This window comes from Centroberyx affinis, unplaced genomic scaffold (genome assembly GCF_046629955.1).
Source record: "Centroberyx affinis isolate AG114_WGS23_722 - 3 ecotype Tasmania unplaced genomic scaffold, CSIRO-AGI_Caff_v1 ptg003353l_1, whole genome shotgun sequence".
Taxonomy (NCBI): Eukaryota; Metazoa; Chordata; class Actinopteri; order Beryciformes; family Berycidae; genus Centroberyx; species Centroberyx affinis.
The window spans coordinates 62,501-72,500 of record NW_027281348.1 but is presented as its reverse complement, the minus strand read 5'-3'; the positions used below and the strand labels follow the sequence as shown (position 1 = coordinate 72,500).

At 40.3% G+C, this 10,000-nt stretch overlaps 1 protein-coding gene across 1 annotated transcript in view; it reads right to left on the bottom strand.

Moving 5' to 3' along the window:
• Window positions 1-10,000, bottom strand: part of LOC139660631 (cadherin EGF LAG seven-pass G-type receptor 3-like) — a gene marked incomplete at its 3' end in the record, with an annotated part of 66,660 nt that overhangs the window by 4,381 nt on the left and 52,279 nt on the right. Inside the window, exons 5-7 of the mRNA XM_071538825.1 lie at window positions 7,595-7,817; window positions 1,505-1,620; window positions 664-752 (exon numbers count right to left, since the gene is read on the bottom strand). Of these exons, the coding sequence (XP_071394926.1) occupies window positions 664-752; window positions 1,505-1,620; window positions 7,595-7,817 (428 nt within the window). The remainder of the gene's footprint in view (window positions 1-663; window positions 753-1,504; window positions 1,621-7,594; window positions 7,818-10,000) is intronic.

The window sequence follows — 10,000 nt, the reverse complement described above, 5'->3', positions numbered from 1 at the left end:
ACACACTGCATTCGGTATCTACACTCCTACTGTACATCATGTTAGAAAGAAAAGGGGAAACTTTGAGTTCATGGAGGGGAAAAAGAAACACTGCATATGGGTAAAAAATAGTGGAAAACTAAAAGGAGACAAACAGACGCACTCACACTTCACTTACTGTCTGTTGGTGAAAGAAAGAAAGAAAGAAAGAAAGAAAGAAAGAAAGAAAGGAAAAGAAGCGCATGTGCACCCTGACACACACACACATACTCACATAGCGTGTGGTTGGCTGAGGAAAATAAAAGAACATGAAGAAAATTAAAGGAGAAGCATGGAGAATACGCGGCGACAAGCGAGCTCTCGCCCACGTAATCGTATGCACGCGTTGCCTCTCACAAACACTTCACAGCTCGATTCAAAATGCTTTGTCGGCATGAAGGCTGAACAACAATTCTGCCTACGCATCAAAAGCACAAATAAATAAAGTAGAGTAAAATGCAAACTATCGCAACAGAACGTAAAGACAAACACTTCGAAAACATCAAAAGATAAGGCATCAAATAAGACGCGCTGTAATGAAAAAAGTAAGATCAAAAGTAAGATCAAAAAGCAAAATAATCAAGGAGACACATACACACACTCTCTCTCTCTCTCACACACACACACACACACACACACACTCACCTTGTTGTAGTAGTGGATGTGGACGGTGTGCCAGTTGCCGTCGCTCACACCTCCGGGCAGGAAGGGGCTCACCTGAGTGGACGATTCACCTGGAGCCAAAAAAAAAAAGACGCAAAACAATTACATTTTATTCAAACCTACTAACAAATAACAGTCTGTGTCATACAAACTCTCTTTCTCTGTCTTTTACTCTGTGCTTATCTCTCTCGTTTCCCTCCTATTTCCCCCTGTGTGTGTATGCAGGAAACATACATACACATGTAAAAACACACACACATACATTTGTATTTCTATACTTGTGAGGACCTTCATTGGCTGCATTCATTCCCTAACTTCTAACCTTATAACCCTAACCCTCTCCACTACATGCCTAACCTTAATTCTTACCCAAACCTAAACCTAATCCTAATCTTAGCCCTAAACCCAAATCCTAACCCTAAATGAGTCCCTTAAAGAAGTGAGGAAAGGCAAAATGTCCTTACTTTGCAGGATTTTCCTCATCTTTCTATCCTTGTGAGGACATCTGGTCCTCACAACTATATGACTATAAGAAAGTCCATATGCTGGGTAAGAAAATGGACATCAAGTAAAGCTTCTCTGGTGCGTCAATTTCGAATTTCAGGCTTAATTCAAGAACCAAAAACTGGGAAAATCCGCACTCTCAAAAAGATATTGTGAGTTATTTTACATGAGTCAAATAAAAAATATGCAGCTTGGCAAACTGAAAAGACGACGTTTCGCCTGTAGGCTTTGTCAGGTCATTGATTAGAACTCTTTGTGATTTCCTTTAACTAAAGAAATACACACACACACATACACACACACACACACACACATTTACCTGTGGAGTATTTGAGCACCACTTGTCCCTCCTGGATCTCCAAAGCGATGAAGTCATGTTTCTCGTTGAAGCGTCCGTTATAGAAGAGAAGGCCGCTGTTCTCCAGGGTGGCAAACCTGGAAAATACACAAATACACACACACACACACACACACACACACACACACACACACACACACACACACACAGAAACACGTCAGGTTTGCTAATGTAAATATGCATCTATATACATTCATTTTGTAAGTGCATACGTTTGCAGAATGGGAGACATTTTCAGAATCACATTCCTAACTCTGGCTTTGTTAATGCAACATTCGACCCGTTGCCAATTGCCAATTTCACAAGGCAAAGCGAGACTGACTTCTGCATGCTGCTCTACTCTCTACTGCACCAACAGGATCCACACAGGCTCGGTATGCCAATGGAAAAAAACAAAGGCATAGTTCATACACGCTCATTAAAGCCTTCTACTCCTTCCAGCTACTCAGAAACACACAATAGTTTATTTTCTACAGCAAGGCCAGGGGGAGCTGCCGGGGCCAAGGCCGGCATGTTTACACAGCCAGATCAAAAGCACTATTAGTTCATTTGATACTACAGCACAGATGACAAATCATCTCTCCTGGCAACAAGATGCAAAAAGGCTCCCACTGCAAAAAATGTCCTTTAAAAAAGTCATTTCATCTGGTAGTCTTAAAATCAAAATGTTCTAAAATCAATCCAATGGAATAAGATAATTTCACTTGTTTTTATGCACTTCACTTTTATGCACTTTAATACATGCCAGATCACTTAATTTGCTTTAATATGATGCCACTTGATTCAAGGAAGTTCTTGATATCACTTGATTTGCTTTAGAAACAAGTAATCAAAAAAGGATTGGAAGCATCTTACATGAGCAACGTCAACAATTAATCAAAGCTTCAGAAGCGCATCAGTAAACAACACCGCATAATGAGCAGGTGAACATACAGTATATTGGCTGCTGCATGTTTATCACCAATATATGTTCACCTGCTCATTATGCGCGGTTGTTTACTGATGCGCTTCTGAAGCTTTGATTAATTGTTGACGTTGCTCATATAAGATGCTTCCACTCCTATTTTGACTCCTTCCACTCTTTTTTTTTTACATGGATACCTTTAGAAACAAGTGACACATCACTGGTAGATTGTTTTCACTTATTCTAAGAAAAATTAAATTTTAAGGTTCAGCGTGAGACAAACATCATGTCTAGTGCTACAGTGGAGATAGAGACAAAGAAATAGTTACAAATTGGAATTAAATAATGGCATGATACTTTATTGAACCCCGTAGGGAATTTTTCTTGTTACTTGCCCCCTGCCACAGAGGTCAGAGGTCAGTGTAAGCTACAGGACAGAATCTCTACAGCTGGTAGGGACTTCAGCACGGTGGATGCTTGCTGACATCGGAGCTTGAACCTAAATCCTCGAAGGACAGTCTTCCTACTCATTATGTCACCCTGTTGCCCTTTTAATTGAATTATCAACTGCCCACCTGAGAGCAGAACCACATTACCCATCACACTTTGTCAGGCAGAATTACAGCCGCAGAAACTCCCACAGCAGTTTTGGAGACACATAAAAAGGGGGACATTTTTTGCAGCGCGGAGATAAAATGCTCTGGGATAATGTGAGTGACATGAATAATGATTAAGTCCTGTTTAGCCCTGAAGTGGAAACCAGGCCAAGGAGTGTAGCTAGCAGCAAACACGGAGCTAAATAAAACATTGACGTCAGGGGAAGAGGGCTGAGGAGCCGGGGGTGATGAGAATCTACAGTCAGCCACTATACTGACTTAGTCACCATAAGATATAACATCTGAAAGTAACTTTACCCAGCAACAATCCCATAATAACCACCTGATCCTGGGTAGGATTTGGCAGCAGATACTAAGAGAGGGTCAAGGGTTCGTACAACATGTACACTGCAAAAAATATTCATCTTAACAAAACATTTAGTCTATTACTGAGTCCTAAAATCGTAATTTTCTTAAAATAAGTGAAAAAAAATCTGTCAATGGGGTTGGATAATTCCACTTGTTTCCAATGCAAATCAACTTGTTACAAGAATTTTGTAGAATCAAGTGTCATTTTCTTGATAGAAGTGCAGTGATCTGCCTTATTCTGACTTGTTTCAAGATATTGACACTCATTTCTCGAAAATCCCTGGAACATGTAAAACTGCATTGGAAACAAGTGGAGTTATCTCACCTCATTGGCAGAATTTTTGTCTTGGTTTAACAAAAATAAGATCTGAAGGCTGAATATGAGACTAAATGACTTGTTAAAGTTGACCTTTTTTTGCAGTGTATTTCACTGGATTCAACGTCTACCATTGAGCCAGGCACTTAATCTCCAGCTGCTCCAGTTGAGCTGCTCAGTAGCGAGTATGGGTTCAAATCAGGGCCAATATGTTTGAGTTGAAAAAGAAAAAGTTGTAAATGAAACAAAAATTATTGTAACCAAAAAGTAGTCATTGTAAGTTAAAATCAAGAACCGAAACCATGATGAACAAAATAATTATGAGTTGAGAGCAAAAAAATCAGTTCTAAACCTGTAAAATATTAAGTTAAGTAAAAATACTGTTGACCAAATACATAAATAAAAAAAAAAGTTAAACCAAAAATAAGTTGTGTTCTTAAAAAAATAGTCTTTTTGAATTTCATTTCATTTCTTTGCGGATTTTGTTTCAGTCGTAACTTTGTCTTTTTCAACTCAAACATATTGGCCCTGATTTGAACCCATAAGCGAGCGGCTGAAGAGTGTGTTTGCACTGGGAAGCTCCCAGGCGAGAAAGTGTGTAAACTGTATGAATGTGGAGCAGGGCGGCTCTGAAAAAGACCAAGAGTGCTCAACAAAACCCTCACGTTCCTCAAAGGCACCTTGATGACGGAAAGAGAACATTACTCATTCGCGTTCCACCGCCAGGGTTTGCAAAGCCGGCTTGGGAATTCAAACCGGCAACCTTCCAGGCACAAGCCCATTTATCGCACTGCCACCAATGCCCCGAACATTAGCCTAAATACCGGTCTTCCAGAGGGGAGAAGCTGACCTGAAACCTCTTAAATGCTCATAAATGAAAGCACAAAACAGCTGAATGAGGCTGTTCTTCATGAAAGTCACAGTCACGTTTTATTCCTTGACGTAAAATCTCAATTGGCAGTCACATATCAATGAATCAAATCACACACTACAGACCAGGTCCAGCAGGGACTCTTTACATTGACTGCCTTTACATGGACTTGAGTATCCCGGTTATGTGGGCTTATCCCGGTTTTGATCATATTCGGGATATGGCGTTTACATGGAACACAGAGAAATCTGGTTATTCATATCCCCGTATACATGATAAATACTAGAATCCCGGTTACTGATTGCTGCATGCTGTTTGCACAGGCACCTGTGATGTTTACAACACAAACCGGCAATTTTTAAATCGTTAATCTGATATTCCTCTGTAACTGTTAACCTTAAATTAATTTGACTGTTTTGTTTTGATGTTTGGTCATATAGTAATGTTTCTTTAGTATTTTCCACCGTGACCTGACTTGCTCCACTGTCCGTGTTGGGAAACCGGCGTCCTGTAGTCTGTGTACTACAGACTTACATAGGTCAGCATTTCGATGCTTTCTCCCATCTAAACTGCCAAGTATATTTAATTCTTTCATCACCGAAAGACAAAACTCAAATTTCCTCATCGCTCAAGAAGTGAGACGCTCTCGTTGCCGCCATTGTTTGTGTTTTTCTCCAGCTAGCATAATCGGATTTCTCAAAACCAGGATAAGGGCTTATCCAGGTTTCTGAAATCGGGATATGATGTTTACATGCGCAAACACAAAAACGGGATACTTCAAAAACCCGATCATAACCGGGATACTCAAGTCCATGTAAACGCAGTCATTGGCTTCCCATCAAATTTAGGATTCAATTTAAAGTTCTTGTCATCGCATATAGAGCATGGTCAGGCACCTGTGTACATCAGCGTCCTGCTCCATCCCTACATTACCAGCAGATCACTTAGCTTTCTGACCAGGTCTCACTGGTCGTCCCTCGCTCTAGACTCAAAACTAAACGTGATCGAACTTTTGAAATTGTGGCTCCTAACCTGTGGAACGCTCTTCCATTGGACTTAAGATCTGAAGTCTCTGTTGACACTTTCAAAAAGCAGCTAAAGATTCATCTGTTCAGACTGACCTTTGTTTAGCCTCTGTGTCTGTAAATCTGTGTGTTGTCTTATTGTTTTTATGTCTTACTGTATTTTACTGTTTTCTGGCCTTGCTTAACTTACATCCATACAGTGCCTTTACACATGTACAGTTGATAGAATCACACATACCATGACCACATCGTCTTACAGCAGCCGCTCCACGATGGCCACACCAGCCTAGCAACAACCCCAGGGCCACGTCGCCTTAGCAACTATCATAAGACGGCATCACCCATGGCAACCATCCCATAACCTGCCGGACCACCCTTAAAGACCACTTCAGATCTCCCCAAGAACACCACTCGGCGTGTCAAGAGGCGAGGGAGCGGCAGAGAGCGATGGTGGCCGGCGAGAAAGACAAAGACAGAGGGCCGAGAACAAAAGAGGCGGGCAGTGGTCGATGCTCTCGCTTCTTTCGGACCCGGTCAATAATATTAACATTCATACATAGTCCAAATGTTCACACGCACACTAAAAGATGACTGTGAACTCTCAATGTGCATTTAAAAGAATATTACATTGCAGCAAGAGAGAAACAAACAGACTGATGAAAGCTTGATGCTGAAACGTCTGTTTGTTCCTCTTGCTGCAATTAAATAGTTTTTGAAATGCACAAAAAGCATTTATTTTAGTGTGTTCAGGTTTTGGCCAATATATGAATTTGTTTTATTTTTGGAGGAACGCAGCTTTTAAGTCTTGAGCGCAATGTATGTTATAGTTATATATTGTTTGTTTTTTGCCAGTAATATTACAATAACATGACATTTGTATCCTTAAAATCCAAAATCAGATGAAACAAACCTGTGTCTAGATAGTGTATCAAACCTTAAAACAAGACATAAATGCATAAAAATGCACCAAAGAAAATCTGATCTTACCCAACAGGTTGCTAACACAAATCAGTTGGGCGTATTTACATTTAAATGCGGCTTGGTTCCCTCTCTAGACATAATCTTGTGATTTTAAAGTCAGGAATAAACACCTCCTTCAGTTCAGTTCACCCACTCTGAGAAAGTGAAACGCACTGGGGAATAAGACTGGCAGCAAACCCTAGCCTCTAGCACTGAAATCAGCCAACCCAGCAAAATATTCTAGAGGGAAAAACTGCATTGAAATCAAGAATTTAAACCTGCATTACAAGTAGGAACGCTGGTAGCAAGCCTGTTATTTGACTAGGCTGTTCTGGAAAAATGCAGCTGTGAGTCTGTCGCAGAGAGCATAAGGTCACCAAAAAAGCAGCTTCTCTAGCAGCAGTCCTCTCTGCAGTGTGAAAGAGGCTTACAACAGCAAGACTGAAAAAAACAGACTGCATGGGTGGGATAAGAAGTAAGAAGAAGAAGAAGAAGAAGAGGGAGTGGAGAGAGAAGAGAGACAGAAAAGGAGATGTTACTCAAACGAGTAAATTGGCGGATGAAAGAGGAGCGAGAGAGGAGAAAGCACACTTCTCACAGGAGAGACGTGGAGGGAGCAGAAAGAGAAACCATGAATAATAGGATCGATCTCATCTCTGAGACGGAGATGAAATAAATAGATTAAAGCAAAGAGGAGAGAGACTCTATGAGAGGGAGAGAACAGAGAATCAAAGAGGAGCGGTTATGGATCTGCGTCTGAGAGAGGCTGGGCGAGGAGAGACGAGAGCTGGAGGAAAGAGAAAGAAAGAAAGAAAAAGGATGAAAGGACAAAAGAAAGATTTGTGAAAGGAGATAGAAAGGAAAAAGAGATAAAGAACAGTAGAAAAACAAAACCCAAGAAAATTAACTGACACAAATCAGTAAAATCTGAATTTTCATGCTCCTGAGAGGGGGAAAAAAAAAAGAGACAAGACAAGACAAAGAACAGATAAGACTTGGCGTCGACTCACGTTAGCGAGATGGAGAGGTGAAATCTCTGCCTGAGGCCCCGGAACATGACGAAGGACTTGGGCGGGAAGGACCGGGCGGTGACGGTGCAGTACGGGCGCTCGTAGCCCCCCGCCGGACACTCGCACCGGAAACCCCCGCCGGACAGCTCCCGACACGTGCCTCCGTTACGACACACACCCGGCACACAGCGGCCCTGCCGCCGGTCAAACTCACACCGCTCACCTGAGGGTTGAAGAGAGGAAGATTCAACGTTTTGACCTTAATTCTGCCAAAGTACTGTAGACCCATTGAGATTTAAAGGGGTATTAAGTAGTACAGTGGCCTGTAAGAGACACAAACAATACCCACACAATTTCACTTTTATTAGCCATTTAGAAGATGTCTCAATTCTTATAGACTGGGGTGTCCTGGTGGCAGTGGTGGAAAGTAACTAAGTACATTTACTCAAGTACTGTACTTAAGTACAATTTTGAGGTACTTGTACTTTACTTGAGTATTTCCATTTTATGCTACTTTGTACTCCACTACATTTTAGAGGGAAATATTGTACTTTTTACTCGATTACATTTATTTCACAGCTATAGTTACTAGTTACTTTTCAGATCAATATTTTATATTTAAAACATTTGATCATCTTTATAAAATAACTATAAAATAGCATTGTTATAGATTAGACTACCCAAAAGTATAGCTAAATTGTTAAGATTAGCTTCACGTAGACAACAAAAATATAACTCTCTAAATGGGGACAGTGTGCATAATGAGTACGTTTACTTTGATACTCTAAGTACATTTTGCTGCCAATACTTATGTACTTTTACTTAAGTAAGATTTTGAATGCAGGACTTTTACTTGTAATGAAGTATCTTTACATTGTTGTATTGCTACTTTTACTTAAGTAAAAGATCTCAGTTCTTCTCCCACCACTGCCTGGTGGCTCTCTACTTTGAACTGTCAAATAAAGGTGAAAATACCATTAAAAAAAGATCTTTAAATGCTTATAGATGTCTAGGCTAAAATGAGGCTACATTACTTTCTATGAGCAAAACAATATATTGTGTGTGTGGGCTACACATAGGTAAAAAGATCCTGGGCTTTATGAGAGCTAAAGCAGAGATGTGATGTTGAAATGACGTCTAGTGCTCAGTGGGTGAAGTCACATTTTCACTATAGAGATGACTAAGCTAGCTAATTAGAGCAGAGATCCATCAGTGACATTTGAAAGCCAGAAATCTCAGCATCTGGCAAAGTAATTGCTGAGTCATTGGTACTGATCAACAAGTCAATCAACCCCCCACTGATATATTGTGGTCATTTTGTGCTATGGGGCAATAAACACTTTACTTAGTTCCCCTTTAAAATTCCTTTTTCAAGGGAGAGCTGCATCATGACAAACAGAAGTGACTGACAAATAACATACATACATCAAAATCACATAAAAGGTAAGTGCAAAGTCACATGTCACCACATTCTCTAGGCTATAAAAAAAAAATACACACACAGCAGATTAGTATATAGATTGGATGGGCATATTTCCAGCATCCTGCAAAAGCCTTTATCAAAGCCAACTATTTAGGAATTGAGAAAATCTGTCTGATTTTCCCATTTATATCCATTCATCTGACATTTTCACACTCCACTGAGACTTTGCGATAATAACTTTTCATGAAGTTTATGATACTGTATGAGTGCTATAATGCCACTGAACTCAGCTGACATTGCACCACGGCCAAACTACAACATCAAACACACTCCTCATATCGATCTACATCTGCTATTGCACAAACCCTCTGACCTGCCTACTCCCCTTCATCTCTCCTTCATGGCCGAAGTGGATTTCACAGGTGAAATCAATAAGGGTTCAAAGCTTTTACCTGGACTGACCTACACAGTCTATTTGATGTAAAGACCAGTTTTATACACTTCAACATATCCTCAAAGTGTCAAGATTTCAAGAGTTATGTTTAAACTTTGTGTTTGACCATGCTTGAAGTTTGCAAATGACAGAGACTTTGCAGTTGCATTGCAAATCACAAATGATGACATACAGTAGGCTATATAACAACCTAGCTAGAAAAAGAGAGACACCTGAAGAAAAAGAAATTGCGCAGGTATAGATCAATTCTGTCTGATGAGATGGATTTGTTTCCAAATGTAGGTTACTGTGCCCCAGTAAACTGTCTTGTCTTTAGCCCTAGTCGCTACTCCAAAACACTCTGAGTTGTAGCTTGAGAAGAGTCGGCTCAGTTAACCTGACTTAACTGTTAGCTAGCTAGCTACCTAGCAGGCTATAGCAAAGCAATCAATGTTAAAATGTTAAACAACTACTAGCGACTACTAGCACTAACATTTGCTTCTACTAAATATGTTAACAAGTGCAAAAATCTGATGTTTAGGCTACAACA